The sequence below is a fragment of the Pseudopodoces humilis genome, chromosome 6 (genome assembly GCF_049639895.1).
Source record: "Pseudopodoces humilis isolate 2021_Gansu_Grassland_sample_001 chromosome 6, ASM4963989v1, whole genome shotgun sequence".
Taxonomy (NCBI): Eukaryota; Metazoa; Chordata; class Aves; order Passeriformes; family Paridae; genus Pseudopodoces; species Pseudopodoces humilis.
In genome coordinates, this window is record NC_142205.1 from 5,569,084 (window position 1) to 5,590,332 (window position 21,249).

Genomic DNA, 21,249 nt, shown 5'->3' on the forward strand with positions numbered 1-21,249 from the left:
CATGTGTTTTTGTGAGGCTTTGTGTTGGGGAAACTGAAAGGAGCAGCAAAGCGTAGAGGGGACGAGGTAATGGCCCTTTCCCAGCCAGGTGGGAGGGGTGAAGGGAGAGTTCAACCTCCCATCCCAAGGGTGAAGGGTGTGTATTTGTGGCTCTTGGAGAGGAAAAAAAATGGATTTCTGTGGGTTTAGACCATGATTTATTTTTCTATATTTTCATGAGCTCAATTATAATTTATATTTTTAAGGGGAAGTGTCTTTATGAAAGTTTTGCACTTCTTTAAAACACCTATGCTGTGGCAACATTATATTTCTTTGCACTTTTCAGCCTGGTGGTTGTGAAAAGTGGGTTTTAAATTAATTTCTTAGTTTTCACTTGGTTTCTGCTGGGTTAAAGGACTTTATATATATAATTTCAACCTGAACTGCAAAGAGTTTTTTTTCTGTGTAACGCCCCACTCCCTCCCTGATTCTCAGAGTAGAGCACCTCTGAGATGAAACTGAAAATGGGCTGGAAATGAGGTGGTTAATCTAATTTTTGAAATTTTCCATGTTTTAAAATTGTTTGAAATCCCCTATGTGTATTTTGAGTCTCTCTCTGTATTCAGAGACAGGGGAGCAATGCAGGTGAGGAGGGGCAGAGTGAGAGTGGGGAATGAGTTTGTGCATCAGCTCAGAGCCCCATTCTGCAGCTCAAGGCAGAAATCTTTGTGTTGGAATATTCTGCAGACAAAAAGCAAGTGAGAGATCTGGGCTTATAAAAGAGAAAAAAAAAAACACTTTTTTTTTTTTTTTCTTTTTTTTTCTTTTCACCAGGACTTCTCTTTCCTGGTATAGCCGAAGGTCTGAGCCTGGGTAGTGAGTGAGAGGTGGTGACTGAACAGACAGCTCATTCTCTAACAGACAGATTTATTGAGTACATGTGCAACTTAAGAAAAGCAAAGCAAAGCTGTGATGTCCAGGCTCCAAAAACAAGATCTCACCAATCCGCTGGCCAGACGTGCTGGGAGTCCTGGGAACCTGGAGGTGGTGCTGCAAAGGTCCATGTGGATTCAGCTCCTCAAAGTCTATGTGATTACAGAGTCTTCTGTTCTGCTCATCTTTTACCATCTTTCCAAGTCTCTGTGGCTGTTCACACCCCCGCTGTCCTCAATGGGTGCTTTTCCAAGCTCAGGGGTTACATTTCCGTCTCTTTCCTTCCAAAGACAGTGTCCTTGGTTTTCCTTACCCCCATCTCCCTGGTTTAAAGACTCTTAAATCACACAAGAGCAGCTTCTTTACATTAGTATATGAGGATGGGAAGCTCAAAAACAAGCTACTTATGCTAACTTTTGCTTCTTTACTAGGAGGGTGATCAAACAATGAAACAGGTTTGCCCAGAGAAGTTGTGGAGTCTCCATCTGTGGAGATGGTCAAAGCTCAGCTGAACACAGTCCTGGGTAATCTGCTCTAGGTGACCTTGCTTGAGCAGGTGGGTTCAGACTAAATGAAACCTCTCAAGAGGTCCCTTCCAACCTCAACCATTCTGTGACTCGTGCCATCTGCAGGCTGCTTGGCCTGTCCTCCCCGCCTGGATGGCTCTCTGCTAACAGAAGGCCATCCCTCTCATCAAGGTCTGGCATGGCGTGTGTCCCCACCGCTCAACGCCTACTGGGTTGCAGCCAACAGCGGAGCCAAAAGATCTTCTTGGTGGCAAACACAGAGGCCAACCCAGTCTTGCCCTTGACTACTGCAGGACGCTCTTGGCCAGCCCCACTCTTTTCACCTGGTTGTCAAAGCTGAGCTTCACCTGCCTCATCCGGTAACAAGTGGCTACCATGGCAAAGCACACACAGATTTGCATTAGCAGGATAACTACAACGGGGTGCAGCAGCGCGTTGAAAATGCCAGTGGCCGTGGGGGACCAGCCGAAAAAAACTTCCCACCAATGGTGCTCTCCCACCCTCTTAATTCGTTCCATTACCTGTTTTATAACTTTGCCATCATGGTGGACTGTTATTAGGATCTTTTTAGCTTCGGCCTTGGCATTTTCTAGCAGCTGCTGCAAATTCGCGTGCTCTAACATTTCTTTTACAAGTGATAAATCCATACCGATGGGGGTCGGGGTTATACTACGATACAAGGTATAGTTTCTGATTAGCAACTGGCTAGTAAACACAGGTGGTTTATACACAAAATCACAGCCTCTAATAGTAGCTACATTGCAAGCGCACATATTTGAGTCGCTAAACACGGTCTGGTTATAAGCTTCATTAATCTGCACGTATTTACATGTCGTTCTGAAGCACACACAGCCTTTCCCTACGTACACTAACATGGTTTTTTTACTGCTCTGGGGGTTGATCTCAAAGTGGCACACCCCTTCTTTGGTGTCAAAGCACACATCACTTGCCTTAAGTGCATCATCTTCGCATATGAATCCCAGCCCCCTCTCCAAAATGCAGGCTTCCAAATCGACCGTCTGCCACTTCCCATCAGACAGCCTGGCCCACATGCGGTGGTCCAGGGGGTAGACCACAGACCCGTTTGTGTTTACCCCCAGGGCCACGATGGGGTAGACCTTTTCAATGCGAGCCTCGGCCACAGTGAGGACGTGGGCAATGACTGCATTGAGAGCCTGGTCATGGGTGAAGTTGACAAGCCTCCACCAGGCTTGGAGCTGCCGCTCCTTCTCTGTGGCCGCATCCCACACGATCTTTCGGATCTCAGTGGGCAGGACGCCGTTGTCACCGTCTCTCAGGATACCTGCAACGACACTCTGCACCCACATCTGGGCCTGGATGCAGCTAAGAGCAAGAGAGATGTTACTTTGTTCGATGCCCAGGGCTCGCAACACCACCTGATGGTCTTTCTCACTTACTTGTTCCCAGGCGGGAAGCACCTCTGACACAAGCCACTGCCCCATCCCAAGGCTGGACAGGGATGAATTCAGGGGCTTGAGGAGGTTCTGCACACCCGAGGTGACAGCCTCCAGCTTGTTTGCCAAGACCTCAGCATTCATGCTGTTGAGGACTCCCAGGCCAGCACCTCCTCCTCCCAGCGCTGTGGCCAGCAGGTCTCTCCTGGCCCGGGTGCCCTGGAGGGAGCGGCTGTGGAGCCATGCCAGCCAGCCAGTGTGCAGAGTAGACAGGAAAGGGGCACAGTGTGGTCTGACAGAGGATATATTAACAGTGGACAGAGACAGCACCACCTTCTTTAGTGACCGGACAGGCCCTGTCAACAGCTCCTGGATGTGATTTTTCTTCACTACATAAGGACCTATTTTGGAAATAAAAGGGGGCAACACAGCAGTGATGGCAAATTCTTTTTTAAATCCTTCTGGGCCTCCTATCCACCACTTTCCTCCAAGTTCAGGAGACATTTCTAAGCTCAGGTTTCCTTGACACCACACCTGGAGCTTTATGATTAGGTGTGGGCAGCGTCCATAATCCTGATTATACCATGAAGCCTCCACATCTAATTCAGATCTGTCAAGTGTTTTGCTCTGACAGAGGCAGGTCAATGGAATGATCCACTTGTGGCCGTTAGGGGCTGTGACAGTCACGGTGGTGCCATTAATTTGCATTGGGTCAGCTACACTTTCTTGGGAGTATTTAATTTCCAGTTTTACCTGGTTGCCAATTGCAGCATAAGGGGCTGCGTGCCAGGCCAAAAAATGGCACTTTGAGATTTTAACGGCAGCAAAGGATGGTGCTGTGGTGCTGATCTTAAATTTAAAGGACAGCCCCACGCTGTTGTGTGCCCAGAGGCAAACCACAAAGACTGGGTGGACCAAAGTAAAATTGTACCAGCAGTCCAATTTCTCCACAGCACAGATTTTTTTCTGATTGTTCTTAGTTTCTATATCAGTGACAGAGATTTGAGTTACTTGCTGGTGAGTGGATCCGTTAATTACCCTGCACCCCACCTTTATTTGCTGTCCCACCTTCCCCAGCAGCTGTGGAAGTCTGTTTGTGCTATCCCAGCCCCATTCATTTTCCAAGTACACCTCTGCCCCATGCATAACCACTGTTGACAAATTTAAGCCTTTGTTAGAATTTAATCCCATGATTCCTGTATGTTTTATGTAAGCTTGGGACCAGGGCCAATCAGTCCCAAATTTTGTGTGCCTCCTAACCCTGTGCTGGGCTGTGGCCTGTATGTCAAGGTGCCTTTCTGAGTGAGAATGAATGACATTTTGTCCAAGGTGTGGATGGGTTGGTTGGACACATTGGGTGCTCAGCACTATGCACATACCAGAAAGCAAAGTAAATCCTGCAATCACAAATTTGAAAGCATTTTCCCCGCAGCACAAACAGGGCTGGTGATGCCACGAAGTTCGCCCTTCCCGCTGGTCACAATCGCCTTCCATTTTCCTTTATCTGCAAAACATAAGCAAGGCGGGCTCTCCAGCCCCGTTAGTTTCCCTTCCATGCTTTTAATTGTGAAGAATGGAACCATTTCTCCTGCCTTTTTGCCCCTTTTCTGATTTCTACCTGGTACACAGAGGGGCTGGCCTTGTTCACAACCCTAACAGGCCCCAGCCACTGGGGTTCCAGAACCTGGTTCTTCTCCCTAACCATTCGGTATATTACCAGGTCCCCTGTGTTCCACTCCACGGGGCGCAGTAGCACTCCCAACTGCTTATCCATCTTAGGGATGCTGGTCTCCTGCACTGAGGAGAGTTGGTGGTAGGTGGCTGACACCGTCCTCAGCATGTCCTGGATCCACCTGTCCATCAGCACGCGGGGCTGCATTTCATCCGGGGGCTCCCCTCCTTGCCACCAGTGCTCCAGAAACTTCGGGTCTCTTGCAGGAGGAAATTTGGAGGGAGAAAGTGTTTGAGATGCCAGAGACCCCCTCAGTGCCAGCAAGGTCAGTGGGAGCTTACGATCCCAGTCTTTCCTTTGCTGGCACACAAGTTTCCTCAGTGCTGTCTTCAGTGGTTGGTTGGGCCCCTCTGCTGAGACCGGCTTCTGGAAATGCCCTGTGATGTGAAGCTTTTGCTTGATTCCCAGGGCCTGGCACACCCCTTTTGTGACTTCCCCAATGAAGCGTTGGCCGTGATCTGAGTGGATCTCCTTTGGGATGCCCCACTGTGAGAAGATGTGCTCTACCAGGATCTTTGCAGTTGCACTGGCTGTGTTGCTTCGAGCTGGGAATGCTTCCACCCACTTGGTGAAGATATCACTGACCACCAGGCAGTACTTATTGCCTTGGGCTGTTTGGGACAGAGGGCCAATAAACTCCATCTGCAACTTGCTCCATGGCCCAGAAACCCTCTGGTGGCCCAGGATGGCTTTGGCTGTTTTGGCATCGGGATTGTTGGCTGCACACGTCAGGCAGTTGCTGACATACCTCTCCACATCCTCTCTCATTTCGGGCCACCACCCAGCACCCTGCAGCCTCACCATGGTCTTGTCTGTCCCCAGATGCCCCTGCTCATGAGCCAGGGCCACCAGCTCTGTCCGGACCAGTTCAGGCACCACCCAGACTGGGAAATCTGCCCCCTCCTTCCGTGCCAGGACCAGCCCTGAGACATCTTTCCACACCTTGCACCCTTTGTACTCCCTGCCCTGCGCTAACTCCCAGAGCCTGGGGTCCTGTGCCTGCAAGCCCACCAGATCCACACTCTCCCAGTGCCTGCTGGGAGCCACTGACACTGGGCCACTCTCTGATATCTTGCTGGCCTTCCACGTCAGCCCTTCCTTGGCACCTTGCTTGGCTTTGGCATCTGCCTCCTTATTCCACTTGGCTTCCTCTGTTCCCTTCTTGTGGGCCTTGACCTTAATGATCTGTGCCGGGCACGTCCTCTGCTCTGCCAGCCTTGCAAGGTACAGCAGCTTTTTGGCATAGGTGACAGGCTTGCCATCAGCAGACTGCATGTCCCTCTCCCTCCAGAGGGGCAGCCACTCCAGCGCCACACGCACCACCCAACCCGAGTCAGAAAATATGGCCAGCGGCTGGTCTGGTGGCGTGTTTTCCAGGGCAGCCATCACGGCCACCAGCTCGGCAGCCTGGATGGAGTGGGGCAGGCACCTCCCCTTCACCACCTCCCCAGTGCCCCGGTTGACAGCGGCATAGCCCGTGTAGGGCACCCCATCCTCGTGGTAGTTGGACCCATCTACAAACCACACAACGTAGCCTCTCTCCTTGGCCTCCTCCAGGCTGAGGCTGCTCTCAAAGAGGGGAGCCCTCCATGGCTTGGGGTCAGTAAGGGAGACTCCCAGCTGCTCCCCATCCCTCTCTGCACCGATTATCACCCTGTAGGTACCAGGAGAGGGGTCCCCAGGGACCTCCTTGTTGGTCAGTGCCAACGCCCAGTTGGCCATCCTGGGGCAGCACAGGGGACCTTCATCCCCCTTTCCCAACAAGAGGTACCTCACCAGGGTGCAGGAGGTCCTCAGCAGCACTGGGGCTGACCCCAGCAGGTACTCCCAGTGCTGCAGGGCCCAGGTTAAGGTTAAAACCTCCCTCTCATAGTCACTGAACTGTTGCTCAACAGGCGTCAGAAGACGCGAGGCGTGGGCAACAGGGAGCAGGCTGGCACTGTGTTGCTGGCTCAGGGTGGCCTGCAGCCCACTCCCTGTACTGGCCAGCTGCAGAACATAGGGTCTGTCCCCTCGAGGATGTGCCAGCATGGGGGCTCGTGCCACACCCTCCTTTAAGGTCTTCACTGCCTCGTCCTGCTCTGGCCCCCATTCCCAGCGGGTGTTCTTTTTCAGGAGGTGGCAAAGGGGGGCTGCTTTCTCTGCATAGCCCTCAATGAACTCACGGCACAACCTCAGGAGAGACAGGAAGGACCGCAGGGTGGTGACATCAGACGGTGCTGACATCTTCTGTATTAGCTCAACCCTCTGCTTTTCCAGTGAGCGCCCTTCCTCCCCCAGGGTCACCCCCACAAAGGAGACCTCCTTCCAGCACAGCTGGGCCTTTGTGGGGTTGATCCTGAAGCCTGTCTTCTGGACAGCCCCCAGCACCTCTGCCAGCACCTCCAGGTTCTTCTCCTTTGTCTGGGTGTGGATGAGGATATCACCAGCACAGGACAGCACGCTGTCCCGGTGGCTGACCTGCTCCCACATCCTCACCACGCGGCCATGGCAGATGGCAGGGGCATTGTGGAAACCTGGAGGGACTCTGGTGAAAGCAAATTGCCGTCCCCGAATTGTGAAGGCAAACTTGTGCCAGGACTCAGGGTGCAAGGGGATGGCAAATGATGGGCTGGTCAGGCTGAGCACCGAGAACCACTCTGACCCCCGGGAGATGGCTGCCATGATGTTGGGATACTTGACAACTGCGGAGGTCTGCACTGGGGTGACTTGGTTCAGGGCACTGAAATCAACTGTCAGCTTCCACATTTTCCCATCAGCTTTCTTCAGGGGCCACACTGGTGCATTGCTGGTGCTCTGCTGCTCCACAAGCACACCCTGGTCCAGCAAGGTTTTAACTGTGTCCCACAAGCTGTCCTCAGCCTCAGCTGGGTACCAGGGCTGAGGCTGAGGAGGCGGATCCAGCCCTTTGACTGACACAGCAGCATCAATCTGCCCACAGTCCAGCTTGCTCCTTGCCCAGACCTGGGGGAACTGCTCTGTGACCCGCTTCACCCGGGGCTCCCACTCAGGGTGGACCAGGATCTCAGGGGCTTTCACTGACATCACCCTGTGGCTTGCCGGGATGACGGGCAAATCAATCTGTGGGCAGTGTAGCAATGCTTGGTTTGCCAGGTCCACCACCACCCCCATCTTTGTCAGTGCAGGGATGGCTAAAATTCCTGGCTTTCCTTTCATTTCCATTTTCCCAAATTTTTCAGACCCTTTGGCAGCCCCAATTTCAAAGGGTATGGGCCCTGTAAACGGCACCGAGGATTTCTGGCCGTTTGGACCTGTCAGTTCAATAATTTCAGAGGTTTGGAAGATCCCGGCTCTGCCGGGGGTCATATTCAGAATTGAATAAGAGGCACCAGTATCAATTAACATCACTTGTCCAAGCACCCCTCCTCCAATAGTTGTATCAACTATCAGGCGCCCCCACAAATCGGTCTTAATCGGTGCCACAAAAAGGGGCGATGCAGGTGCCTGGCAGCCCTATTGCTGAGCCTTAGACCCTGGGTCAATCGGGTGGGAGCTGCTGTGCTTTTTGGCCTCATGCAGGGCCAGTTTTTGGAAGAGCTCCGCATCCGGCAAGCCATCAATGTCCTCCTGTTTCTCGTACTTTATCAATCGCTTCCTCAGCTCAGCCCGCCAAGAGTTCGACTTCTGAAACCTCATCCCTTGCTGGTTCTCCTTCCCCAACCCCCCCTTGCCATCAGGATCTTTTCGGTTGTCTCCTTGCATTTTTCTCATCCCTCCATTTTGGAAAGACATGGCCATGGTTTTCCCTTTCTTCCCCCCCAACATGTACCCTGGGAATGCCTGCTTTTGCAGCTCAAAATTCTGGTTCAGGATCTGCTCCAGCTCTGACAGAGGCTTTTTGGCTGCATCCCCACCAGCAATCACCCGCAGTGGGGGTGTCAGCCCTACCACCAGTGGCTCCTTGAATTCAGGCCTGTCAAAATTGAGGGGGGAGTCCTTTGAGCCAGGCAGCCCGGCCATCTGGTAGAGCATCTTTTTACGGTTAACATAGGCATCGGGCCTCTCCTCAGGGTTTTGCTTCTCCTGATGGAAGAGCACTAAAGGGTTGACCTCTGGGAAGAACACCTTTAGCACAGCCAGCAGGATGTCCCCAATATCCTGGACATTGCCCATCTGCACATCCCCCGGCAGTGATGCAAAATCATCTGGTTTCATGCTCTTTCTCACAATGTCTATCAGGTCACTCACAAAGTTGCCATTCTGGCACTTGGGCAGACGCTGGATCTTGGACAGCCAGTTAATCGCTGTCTCTTTTGTCAGTGGCCCCAGCATCTTCCCCACTGTCTTAAGCTGCTCAGGAGTAAACCAGAGCACAGCCCTGTTGGTGTCTATGGGCTGGAGTGGGACATGGCTGACCGGCTCATCGTGGGGGACCTTTTTATCTTTGGAAGCCTCTACCTCCCCTACTTGCAGCTGGCACACCTCCTCCCGCAGAGGAGCATAGGGGGACGGCCTGGTGGGGCCATTAGCACCCCACACATCATCCTCATAATCGTAGTGGGGTGGGTGCAGGTCCAGGGAGTCCTCCCCCTCACCATTCCCGATCATGGTCCTCTTGCCCTTAATGGCAGCCACAATGCCCCTTGACACCCCCAGCTCTGCCTCCAGCTCCTGGATCTTGGCATGGCATACCTTGTGATCAGGGCCAGTGCCCCGGTCCCGCTGGACGTCCTGCAGGACCGCCCGCACCGCGCTCTGCGCATCATGGGTCTCCCCAATCCACTTGCCAACCTCCTTCTTCAACTCCTCTGTTTTCAGTTTCTCATAGCCCAGCTTGTTTTCCAGCCGGCTAATCTCCACCGCGCTCCGCAGAGAGTCCCCGCACAAACCCTGCACCTCTGCCCGCAGGTTGTCCACCTGGATTTTGAGCTCCTCCTTGGCCTGCTCCAAGGTCTGCACATTGTCAAGAGCCTCCTTCAGCAATCTGGACAACTCCCTGCCTACCATCAGCAAACCCTGCAAAGCCGCTCGCTTCTTACATTTGTTAGTGGGTTTGGGCTTTTTATTCTCCTCTGACCAGCTCTCCCACTGCTGGCACAGCTGCTGGTACGCATCTGGGCCCTGGAAAGACCCTGGTGACCAGATTGGGGGGAGACACTTCTGGAGCACAAACTGCTCCAGCTTCCAGCTGCTAACAATGTCGCTCATCATAGTGAAGGGGATGGGATCTGAGACGGCTCCGTCTCAGGGCAAAACTACCACAACACACCAGCACTGACAACCTCTTCAACCCCTCCACAGAGCAAGGCTGCAACCCCGCAACCCGCCCCTCCGAAAAGCCCCCGGGGGGACACCGAGCCTGGGCAGAAAGCAAGGGGAAGGTGAAACAGGAGGCCACGGCCGAGCCGGCAGCTGCTGTGAGCCGCCGGCTCCCGGGGAGGGAGCGGGGAAGGGATGAGGGAGCGGGTGAAGAAAGGAGAGACGGAGTAGGACCCCAGTAATAAGATCTCACCAATCCTCAGCTGAATGTTCCGGCAGTCCCAGGAGATTGGAGATGGTCTCTGCAGAGGTCCAGCAGATCTGACACCTTTAAGTTAAAGGTGGTCACGAAGTCTCAGCCTGATGATTTTTATAGCCATGGCAGGTCGTTGTTTGGGGCCGGTGACACCTGTGTTTACTTCCTTGGTGGCTTTTCCTCCTCCATGTACTGCCTTCCCAAGGACACTTTCCTTGTCTTTCTTTATCCTCTTCAACACTGATTAGGGAAGCTGAGATCACACGGCAGCACCTGCACTGCCCCTTATCTGTTTGGGGGGGTCCAGGATTAGTCATGATTCACACTAAACTTCTGCTTGCACCAAATGTCCTGAAGAGGGAGAGCTGGAGCCTGTCCTCTGATCGTCCATCCTTCCAAATCCCTCCATGGCCCACTGTACACCCCATTAGCACCTGGGGTTTGTGAGGAGGTCACACACAAAACTCACACCTGACACCTGTAACAAACACAGTCCCACCAAACCGCCCCCCAAGCACAGATCTATTTGCCAGGGAGGGATGAAATGACAGGAAAATTCAGTCAAGTCATTATTTAGATCCATTTTGGCATCTGGTCTTTAAAAGCAGCATTTTTCCGTGCCACAGCCCAGCTCATCATACACTGGCATGGACCTTGGGGCTACCCTATGAGATGTCAGGAGCCTCCACTGTGGTATTACATCAGCTCAATGGCAGCTGTAAATCTGCACCTGCAAAAGCAGATAGACCCCCCCCCAATCTCACAATACAAACCACATCTTAACTTGGAGAAGTTTAGAAAATATGACCCACTTGTTTTGGGGTTCCTTCTGCTATTACAGTCAGAAAAAGGTACCAATCGTCTCAGTGAAAAAGCATCATTTTCATTATTATTGATTTTACCTCTAATGAAATACTTCAGAAGCTAAACCCTCCACTAGAATAAAACTACTTTAAAAAAATTTTAAAAGGAAAAAAATATGTCCACACATGGCTGTTGGAGCTCCAGGGAATTTTAATCCTGCACCCCTTTACCCCCAGAGCAGCCCTTATTTCAACATACTTCAGTACTGGCTTGTGTTGGACTGGTCTGGAGGCTGAGCAGCCTTCCCTGACCCCCAAAATCAGTCCTTTTAGCCTCAAAAGCACAGAGAGAATGAATTTTTCTCTATTTTTATGGTAGCTGTTTTCTCTAGCCTGGCATTTACAGCCCAGCTGCAATTAACCTCCTCTGCAGCACGGGAGTTCAACAGAGATGAAGTCCAAGCTGGGTCCTGCTTCTTGGCTCTAAACCCTGTTCTACACCAGTGTTTTGCTCCAGCCCCCCAAAACAAACACTTTATTGTAGGAAACTCATAACAGGGGGAAAAGAAAGAGTGAAAACTGCAGAAAAATTAGTGAAAGCACCAGAAATTAATGGTGTGGTGAGGTGGGCAGGATGCAGGCTGGAAAAAAGAAGAGGGGCTGTTCCCCACTAGAGTAGGATGGGTTCACAAGGAGTTGGTTACACTGGGGACAGGGATGGTTGTCTTTAATTTCATAAAAGAATCAAAATTCCCCTAGAAATTGTGCAGCTTCATATTACAAATACACCAAAACTCAATGATTTCCCCCCTAACATGGCCCAGCCGTGAGCCAAACACTGGTGATTAGGAGCTGCTGTTCCTCAACAAGGTCACCGACAAATCTTGCTTGTGTGAACAGATAAGATCAACTTACACTCTTCTTTCCTCCCATTTTCTTCCCAGGATAGCAGCCCCAAACAGTGTGGGGATGTTATAAACAGCAGCTGTCTCCTGCACGTCCACACAGTGCTTTGATTTTTGTTGGTGATACGCTCCCAGACAAAAGTATTCCTCCTCCAAAATGTTTTCTTGTAGGAGCAACAGCCAGTCCTGAGAACAGCTTGGCCACTGGTAAACAGCAATTTTTTAAAAATTACATTTAATCTGTGTTCCAGTACACTATGCTGTTACATTTCATATATTCCTTTTGCTTTCTCTAAAGCTGCTATAATGTCCTGGGGAGTCATCCCAGTGTAACATCCTCATATCCAAGGTTGTAATGATGGCAAAAGCCACCTCTGAGAACATCTCTTGTCCTTGCCAGGAAGGCAGAAGTTGCTCCAGGTGACAGCAGCAGTGGGAAAAGAGGGACGCAGCCATTGCAGCTGCTGGGGATTTTGGGCTCAGCTCACAAACTTCACCACAGGGATGAAGGAAAAATTCACTTACAGTGGCAGTTCTCATAACAAGCACTGCCTGCCCCCCCACCTCACAAAAAAGAAATGTTTCATCTCACTCTAGGAAGGGCCCAATCTCAGTGTGATGTGAAGCAAAAGGGGACAGATGAGCAGAATGTGAGGACAGCAGAGGCAAGTGTTGCTTCAACCCACATCAAGGGCTCAGCTCTGAAAACAAGAGCTTGGAAGCACTGAAATGAGTTTGAAAATGCTAAAATTGCCTTCTCCTGCCATGAAAGAGCTAAGGATCAATTCAGCTCACCCTAAAGTTTAGCAGATGAGCCTATTGTGGCAAGGGTTTTGCAGTTAGCTACCCGCTTCGAGCAGGAAATCAATTTAAACAGAAGTGGGGAGAGGATGTGTTACAGCAGAATGGAAAAATCTGGGACAAAATGGACCAAAAGCTTACAGTCTACAAGATGCAATATTGTTCTTCCTATTCATCTGCCAGCCCAACCCTGGGGGAGGTTTCTCAGTGCCCTCAAGTGAGATTCCCTTTTCTGAGGAGATGTTGGGGCATCGTAAGGATAACAAGTAACTGCATGTGGGGGACAAAAAAGAAAACTGAATCTCACTCGGCAGCCAATAGGGCAGCAAATAAATAAAAATAATAAGTGATTTCTATTTTTTTCCCAAACATGAAAATATTGAAGCCTGCTGTTCATCTCTGTAATTTCAATTCATGCATTTGTCTTTGAATCCTAAACCCCAAGTGCTTCAAACCTCTTCCTCACAGATATTTCAAAGTCATTCTGATATTTTATCATTTAAGTATTTCTGCCTATGAGCCATGTGCTGTCACAGCTACCAAAGCAGCACATTCTGTGAGGTGGGGAGCCCCAGCAGAATTTCCTCATTTTTGCGGTTTTTCAGAGACAAATTTGTTTGAGGTTTCCTGCTCTTGATTTCAAAGCTTTCTGTGATGCCTCACATCTCTGCTTTATGTTGGGTTGGTCTGGTGTTCAGCATTTTCCAGAGAAAAACACCTCCTGCTATAAATTCTGCTGAAGAAAACAACCCCATGGTTCAAATTGCATCTTTTCCTTGTTTTAATGCTTTTTTTAATTTCAAAAGGAAGGAAAACAGCCAAAATTCATGATTTCCTGCTTTTATCTTTAAGGCCATGGTCCTACATTTGTAATTTTTTGGTAAAAGTAGATTAAAAGAAGGAGTAATAACTAGGTGGTGAAATATGAAGATATCATAATTAAAAAATCAGTGAGTTTTCTTGGTTTTATTTCCAAAAGGGCTTTAAGGGTACCCTGTGAAGTGCTGGAGAAGAGCATAGGGCTGTTGCCCTGCTGCACTCAGGTTTGGGGCTCGGTGCAGAAGAAGCTGCCGGGTTGAGGCTCCAGGTGCTGCTGTGGCAGAAGCTCTTTGGCAGCTGCTGGTGAGAGATCTGCACAGAGAGGGGCAAGGACTTCCTGAGGTGAAGCCACCCCTGCCACCAAGGGGTGACAGCCTTGAGGAAAGGGAGAGCTGGCACAAAACCCCTCCGTCACAGAGTCCACCAACATGGTCCAGCCATGGCTCCATCTCTGCATCTGCCTCCAGATCCCAGGTAAGAGGGACACATCTCTTAAGGGTTGAGGGCACCTAAAATCATGCTGGAGCCTCTCTTCCACCACACTCCAGCAGCTGGACGATGGAAGATTAAATATACCATCACACTATAGATCTACAGGATATTATTACCTATTTCCAATAATTTTGGATCATGCTATCCATAACAAGCTTTAGGTGTTGGTCAGTTCCGAACTGGTCAGGAAGCAGGACCAGATGGTTGCTGTGCGTCCCTTCCAACTGAAATAGTCTATTCTATTCTGTTCTATTCTATTCTATATTCTACTCATATTTCAATACATAATGATACAGACACAACAGAGTTTTTGCTGCTCCCTCAGTGCAGATGGACTGTAGGAAGCTGCTAATGGAGAAGTTAAAATAGCTCTTCTCTCCACTGCCTGTGTAACATGAAGATGATAAACATCCCATCAAATTTTCTAAATCGTCCAAAGACTGAGTATTTCCTAAGGGCCACAGCTGGAACTTGTGTGTTATAAAACCATTCTGCCTTACAGGTTCTGATACCCTATAGATCTGTGAGGTGGGAATCCCACTTAGAAAACCTCAATAAATGAGAGTTTGCTTTGCCCATGCAAAAGGAAAAAGGAGCATTTTTAAGGTGCTGCAGGCTGGTCTGGCCAAACACCATGATTCCCCATGGTCCCCTTGAATACACACCAGGAAAGGGAACAGGAAGGTTTTGGGGTTGAAGATATGACTGAAGATGAGTTTTCTGCTCTGTCTCCATCCCAGCTCACTCCTGGCTTGACCACTGTCACTGAGCTGAGATCTTCCAGAATCTCTTCTTATATTTTCTGATTTATATAACTTAGATAGTGTCTCCAACAGGTCAAGGATAAGTTTTCATGAAGAGTTATGTTTCCCATGCCCAGCAGAGCCAGACTTCAGGGTACTCAAGGAGACCCTGAAGCCCCCCTGTGCCGTGGCCACACACATTTCATCTTCTAAAAAACACACAGGTGTTTGCCAGGGCAAAATTTGAGAGAATTATGCTCCAAAACCTTAAAATTATATATTTTAATAATAAGGAGACATTAATGTTGTCACAGAGCCAGAGGATACGGTGAAATGCTCCAGCTGCTGTGCAACACTTGAATTCTGGCATTGCAATGTTAGTGTTCTGCAGGACTGGCAGTGATAGGGCCATTGGTGTGGGAACAGAGGAAGGCTCTGGACCCCTGTCAGTTACCAGAGCCCTCTTCTCTTCCCATTGGGAACATGGGAGACATCAGGACCTTGTGCCACATTAATGGCTTTAGGTGTTCTTGGGTCATCCCCACAGCACGGGGTTAGCAGGGCTGCATGAGCCTGAAAAAACTGCTGTACACAACTTCAGGATTTTGAAGAAAAAGGAACATTTTAAGGTAAAAAAAACCAAGAAACATATATTATTGAGCTGTTTGCACAGCTTTAAAACATGCCTGGGAAAGAGATGGGGGAAGCAGGAGTGTCCTTATCTTCAGAGGGCTGTTTTTCACTCGGTCTCAGAGTATCTGCAGCTTTGCAGGACTGTTTGCTGAACAGCAAGGATCACAAGTTACCTGTTTTCCTTTCCACATGGACACATCCTCACTCACACAGACACCCCTCACATCTGCCTGGGCCAAACAAGACTCAGATAATTTCCACAAAAGCTGCAAAGCCCAAACAGGGATTTGGTGATGCCAAACCAAAGCTTTGAACTCCACCACTGCCCCTCACTCCTTCTCCTTCCCCATGTCTCAAAATTCCTTTGAAAAATATCACTGTCTGAAAACTAATATCAAATTGGCTCATTTTGAGATATTTTGCACATCTTTTGGTCTCTTTTTCTGCCCCTGCAATGTTTATGGGAGTTACATCTGTTAGAAGAATAACCTGGCAAACCAGTTAAGAGGCACAAAAAATTTGTTGGAAAAGGGGTGAAATGTCTGAAAAATGAGAAAGGTAAGGAGGGCAGGAGAGGGGCATCCACAGGAGCAGGCAGGGATGCTCTTCCCTTCACATATAGCCCTGAGGACACCCTCAAAACCATCCCTCCATCCCTCTCCCTGCCAGTGAGCCTTCTCCCTAGATGAGTGTCATAGAGAAAAGTCTGCCTGTATAATTTGGCTTGGCCAAAAAAATAGCTGGAGAACCCAAAAAGGCCTCTGAGGGAATATGGGAGCATCCTAATAAAAATGCTCCTGTTTCTCACTTCTGTGACCCCCCTGGTCTATGTGTCTACGTGATTTTATTAAGCCCATAAAGAAAATGTATACTTTGGACGAAAGAAAAATAATGAAATTAAAATAATAACTGTATATTTCTCTTTTTCCTTAGGTTTTTATACACTTTTAACCCAAACTCCAGAGCACCTTCTAACCCAAACTAACAGTAAAACCGAAATGCTCTGTGAGGTGAAGAAGGAGCATACCGGGGTGTACTGGTACCGCTGGAGCCAGGAGAGGCAACGTTTCGAGTTCTTGGTGTTTTCCAACATGCTGGGCAAAGCCACATACGGCACAAACGTGAGCCGGGACAAATTCAGTGTCCATGAGGCAAGAGCCCACAGCTCCTACAGCCTGCACATCAGCCACCTGCATCCCTCAGACAGCGGCACTTACTACTGCTCCATCTCCCAGTCCTCCCAGCTCCTCCTGGGCAGTGGGACACAGCTCAGAGTGGGTAAGCAGCACCCTCGGGGTTCCAAAATGTGCCACCAGTAGGCTGTGATGAGGCCCCCTGGGAAAGTTTTTTCCCCAGTTTTGAGTTGTAAGGTTGGGGCTCTGGGGATTTTCTGAAGAGACTGGATAAAGCAGAAAATGCAGAAAATAGCTGAAATTTAGGTCAGCTTCATGTGATAGTCCTTTTGCCATCAGCAGTCGCTCTGTTGTGGGCACGCCTTGAGCACAGCATTGGTCCTAGTGCTTTAAGATTTCCACGGGAAGAACTGATATTGCCATGCCTGCGTTTTTCTCACTCCCTGCTGTACTTTGGATGAGAGGCTGGATGTGTGCCCTGCTCAGCTCACAGGGCCTTCCATGCCATAATTCTTCCTTACGCTCACTCCAAGTGACAAGAGCAGCGAGGCCAGAGAGTATCACCCCTCACATCTCTGGGGTGGATCTGATGGCAGCTTTCAAGACCACCCTTCACAAAAAATACTGAAATGGGATTTATTCCTCAAAGCTCACAACCCACTATCCCTGGGGAGATCCAAACAGAAATGACATTTTTCTGCAGGTGTCATGGGAGGAGAGAGGCTTTACAGACATCTGGGTCATACAGAAGCTCTTTTCAGCCCATTTTCCTTTTGACCACAGAGCAGTAGTTGATGCAGAAAAACTGATGTATTTGAAGTGGGATTCAGCCTCTATTTTTGTGGACTTTTAGGGAGACAAATAACTTATTTAACTAAGATACAAGTAACTTATTTAACCAAAATGCCGCTACAGCTTCTGACTCTAAAGCAGAGCCAGTGTCCCAGTTTTTCTGGGTTTTTTTTTGCAAATATACTCCGTACCTTGAACGGGATGAGAAATCCCATTTTGGATTCTTGCAGGCTCAGAGAAATGCTGGTTTAAGATAAAGGAGAATTGTTTTTTAACAGCTGGGCACATATCTCTGTGCAGAGCATGAAAAACAGGCTTGAAATGGCTTGATCAAGGACACCAATTAAAAAGTAAACAGCAGCAGGTGCTCTGGGAGGACTCTGGCTTTGCTGGATATTTTCCTTTTTTCCTTTTAGTTCTCATGATAAAACAAATTGTCTTTAAGTTTCTTTTCCCTAAGCCTATTATAATGTAAGGGAGAAGTTGTCCAGATAAATCCCAAAGCCCTGATACCTCATCTTTTCATGTAAAAGAATGGTTGTTTCTGTAGGAATTTACATCCTGGAAACTGAAAAATAAAATAGTTTTCAATCACATAAATTTTTTAATAAATATGGTTTGAGCAGTCAGACATGCAGCTATTTAATGACATTACTGGCATATTTTCCTGGCCAACTTTATTCAGAAATGAATGTGTTCTGTTGTAATTCAGATACACCATAACAAATCCTGCCCTCATTTTATCAGGAAAAAAAAATAAATCAAATGTTGAGCAAAGATTAGAGCAATGTGAACAAGGAAAAGATCCAGAGATCCCTTAAAACATTGCAGTGCCGCTGAAATCTCCCGCTAGCCATGACTTTGTGCAATGCTGGTGAGACGATGCTTGGCAGCAAATGTCACTCAAGCAACTTTGGGGGTTTTCCCTGCATTAGCCTTCTCCCCTTCTTTACCTGGTACATTTTTTATTAACACTTTTAAAAGCTCTTGGTAATTTCTGTGACCCCCAAGAGGCTCAGGTTAAGTTCACCCCTGTGAGTGACACAGCCCTTTGCTGGGGTCACTGGATGGGGCTTGTTCCGAGCGCTAAAATTTACAGCCCCTCTTGCCTGCCTTTGGAGATCTCTGTTGCACTCAGTGCTTCACTGACCATCCTCTTCCTCCTTATCCCCCAGCTTCAGTGCCCCACTGACCGTCCTCTTCCTCCTTATCCCACAGCTGACACTTTACCTCTGCCTCCAAAGACCACACAGACACCAGTGTCCAAAAAGCCCGTGCCGCGGATAACCAAAAGCAAAGCTGCCAGCAGGACAGGTATGGCACTGCCCCAGCTCAGGCTGCCTGGATAAAGGGGTTTGCTGAGCTCTTGGGGTCCTCAGGGCTCAGCTGGAGTTTGTCCTGGGGTGGGGGCCACCACAATGTCACCCTGCAGGAGTGGGTGTCTGGGTCCAGATAAACCCACTGCTCTGGGCAGAGCTGACTTCTGCCTGTAGGAGGGATTCCCTGGAATACCCACAGGTTTGGGGGCCAGGATGTATTTCAGTTTAGGTTATCGTGACCTCAGAGCTAAGCTCCCTGCCATGCCTTTTTTACTGTGAGGGGGAATGAGCACCAAAACAGGCTGCCCAGAGAGGCCGTGGAGTCTCCCTTATCAAAAATATGCAAAAGCCATCTGGACACAGTCCTGTGCCATGTCCTCTGGGGTGAGCCTGCTTGAGCAGGGAGGTTGGACCAAGTGACCCACTGTGGTCTCTTCCAACTTTACCCATTCTGTGATTCTGTGATTCTGTGATTCTGTAGTGCATCCTTCAGAGGATACCCCAGGGTGACGGTCACATCCTCCACCGCTCCTCTGAGGAGCTGCCTTGCCTCTCTCCCTTCCCCACCCCACACTCCATCCCCCAAAGTTGCTGGGGCAGGGTGGTGCCAGCTGCTGAGTCCTCTCCTCTCCCAGGTCCCTGCAGTCCCCTGGTCTGGATCCCCCTGGCCGCGGGTGTCCTGCTCCTCCTGCTGGGCCTGGTGCCCGCTGCCCTCCGCCTCCACCGTGAGTATCCCGCCACCACCCTGAGGGGTGCCGGGCCCTGGGACAGCCCAGGACAGGGGGTGAGCCGGGAGGGACTCCTGCCACTGACGGACACTGTCTCTTCCCAGGTCTGCGGCGGAGGCTGTGGCTTCGCATCCACAGGCAGTAAATCCCAGTAAATCCCAGTAAATCCCAGTAAATCCCACTGACCCCCTGCCTCGGACAGGGAGGAGCCACGGAGCCTCCCCTGCACAAGGCTGAGCGTGAGGCTGTCCCAGGCAGCGGACAGACATGGGCTTCTACCACAAAACAGACATTTCTTTCCTGCAACAGACCATGACTTCAACATTTTCCTTGGCACAACAGCTGGCAAAAGGACCAAGCTGGATTCTGCAGCATCCTGAGCATTTCTCAAAGGAAAGTGAGCAGGGCAAATGCCACAGCTGGCTCTGCACAGGGGGAAGGGTCTGGTGCACCAAAGGGATTCAGGTGGGCTGGAAAGCTGTGAGTTCCTTGGGTCTCCTCTGTTCATCTGTAGGACAGCACAAAGGTGCTTTTTTTGCCCCTGTTAATACTGGTTGATAAAAATTTGATTTGATAAAAACGACCACTGAGAGCAACCAGCAGGGATGGGGAAGACGAAACTTGTAAAGATCCTGTGCAGGTTTATTCAATACCAAAAGTGAATGTATCACTCAGTTATTTTGTTCCCCAGTTTGGTGTCTTTTGGTACTGCTCAGTGAGGGACACGGTTGTGTGGCAAGCAAGGAACCATGGCCTCCAACCAAGAAAGAGTTAAGGCAGAGCGAAAGCTCCAGGGGTGAGCAGATCTGGGAGGGTGCCTTCTCCCATGGGAGACTGCAAACACCCAGGATGGGGAGAGGAAAACCAGACAAAGCCATGCACACAAGGCCAAACACTTGGCACAGCCTGAAGGTCAACACCACCTCTGAGAGCAAACAGAGGCCCTCAGGGGCTGGCCCCGAGCCCAGCAGCACAGCATGGCCAGTGAGTGATGCCTGGGTGTGCTGAGCCCCAAGTGACCCCTGTGTCCTGACCCCTGTGTGACATCCCTGCATGCTGAGCCCCAAGCAATGCCCATGTGTGCTGAGCTTTGAGTGATGCCAGAAGCAGGGAAGGTCTCCCAAGGGGTGTTAACAAGGCTCAGCTTCTGCCCAGGGTGCCAAGGCAGAGCTGGGGCTGGAAATCTGGCATCCTGCTGAGCACAGGCAGCGAGCACTCGCTCTCAGATGCACCTCCAGGCCCACATCTGGTCACACACAGGCACCAGCACCGTGTCAGCTACAGTGAGGACAAGGGGAAGGTGGGTCAGAGTCCCCAGGGTTGGGGCTAGCACAGTCTTGGGATGAACTTGTGGGTGCAGGGCATCGCAGTGGCAGAGCAGCATCACTCTGGCCTCCCCCTCCCTCCCAGCCACAGGGTGCTGCTGCTTTCCACTTTAGTACTGATTTTTCTGTAGAGCTTGGTCTTGAGCCCAGCTGTTGGTGCCTCCCCTAAATGATGCAGTGGGTCATGCTGAGCCAGCTTTCCCAGGCTGTGACACTCACCCAAGCTCTCAGGCCACCCAGCCTGTGGGGACACAAGCAAGAGACCCCATCCCACCACAGGCAGAGCAGGAAGGAGACTCTGAGGATCTCTGATCCCCATAAATCACCATTTCTCCTCTGTGAGAGCTCACATTAACTAAAACCATCATTTTCCTACCCTGCCAGTAGTGAGCAGAGCTTTGCCCCAGAAGAAGATGGTTTTTATGATATGTACATTTTTCACGACAACTGTAAGAAAATCCCTTTGATACTTCCCATGGGCAAAGGTTTATTCCTTATAGCCCAATCCCAATAACACAAGCACAAAGGATAGGGATTTCCCCCTCAGCTCTCTGCTCCCCCACAGCAAAGAATTTGCTCAGTGTCTGAATTTCCCAATTAGTCTTCACTTTCCCTTTGTATGTGAAAAAAAAAGAAAAGCAAAACCAAAACCCACACAGACTCTACATCACCTGTGTGCAGTGGAAACAGGAGA

General features: G+C 49.9%; 4 protein-coding genes across 6 annotated transcripts; 1 reads left to right on the forward strand and 3 right to left on the reverse strand.

Annotated features, from left to right (window-relative positions):
• Positions 1–889: 889 nt before the first annotated feature.
• On the reverse strand, positions 890–10,296 carry LOC148184088 (uncharacterized). Its single transcript, XM_088056396.1, has 2 exons — positions 10,060–10,296; positions 890–4,358 (listed from the first exon to the last, which is right to left on the reverse strand). The coding sequence occupies exon 2, from the start codon at positions 4,346–4,348 to the stop codon at positions 1,724–1,726; it is 2,625 nt and encodes an 874-aa protein (XP_087912522.1). The 5' UTR covers positions 4,349–4,358; positions 10,060–10,296; the 3' UTR covers positions 890–1,723.
• LOC148184089 (protein NYNRIN-like) lies at positions 4,395–7,718 on the reverse strand. Its single transcript, XM_088056402.1, has one exon. It carries the CDS (start codon positions 7,716–7,718, stop codon positions 4,395–4,397), a length of 3,324 nt encoding a protein of 1,107 aa, XP_087912528.1.
• LOC148184090 (uncharacterized) lies at positions 8,061–10,156 on the reverse strand. The gene has a single exon (XM_088056397.1). It carries the CDS (start codon positions 9,756–9,758, stop codon positions 8,061–8,063), a length of 1,698 nt encoding a protein of 565 aa, XP_087912523.1. The 5' UTR covers positions 9,759–10,156.
• A 3,001-nt stretch (positions 10,297–13,297) lies between the features above and the next one.
• CD8B (CD8 subunit beta) lies at positions 13,298–21,232 on the forward strand. Of its 3 annotated transcripts, XM_005517923.3 has the most exons (5): positions 13,298–13,864; positions 16,192–16,536; positions 18,402–18,497; positions 19,138–19,227; positions 19,335–21,232. In XM_005517923.3, exons 1-5 carry the CDS (start codon positions 13,819–13,821, stop codon positions 19,373–19,375), a joined length of 618 nt encoding a protein of 205 aa, XP_005517980.1. In that variant the 5' UTR covers positions 13,298–13,818; the 3' UTR covers positions 19,376–21,232. The 3 variants fall into 3 exon arrangements, with proteins under 3 accessions (XP_005517980.1, XP_014116411.1, XP_087912099.1); XM_014260936.2 differs by having other exon boundaries at positions 19,138–21,232; XM_088055973.1 differs by lacking the exon at positions 13,298–13,864 and adding an exon at positions 15,612–15,816 and having other exon boundaries at positions 19,138–21,232.
• The last annotated feature ends 17 nt before the right edge of the window (positions 21,233–21,249 follow it).

Excerpts from the sequence above, each read along its gene's own strand:
- LOC148184088 (XM_088056396.1), bottom strand. The coding sequence starts at position 4,348 with ATGGAAGGCGATTGTGACCAGCGGGAAGGGCGAACTTCGTGGCATCAC.
- LOC148184089 (XM_088056402.1), bottom strand. The coding sequence starts at position 7,718 with ATGGGGGTGGTGGTGGACCTGGCAAACCAAGCATTGCTACACTGCCCA.
- LOC148184090 (XM_088056397.1), bottom strand. The coding sequence starts at position 9,758 with ATGATGAGCGACATTGTTAGCAGCTGGAAGCTGGAGCAGTTTGTGCTC.
- CD8B (XM_014260936.2), top strand. The coding sequence starts at position 13,819 with ATGGTCCAGCCATGGCTCCATCTCTGCATCTGCCTCCAGATCCCAG. Across the intron at positions 13,865-16,191 it reads CATCTGCCTCCAGATCCCAG|GTTTTTATACACTTTTAACC; the intron begins GTAAGAGGGACA and ends CTTTTTCCTTAG. Across the intron at positions 16,537-18,401 it reads TGGGACACAGCTCAGAGTGG|CTGACACTTTACCTCTGCCT; the intron begins GTAAGCAGCACC and ends CTTATCCCACAG.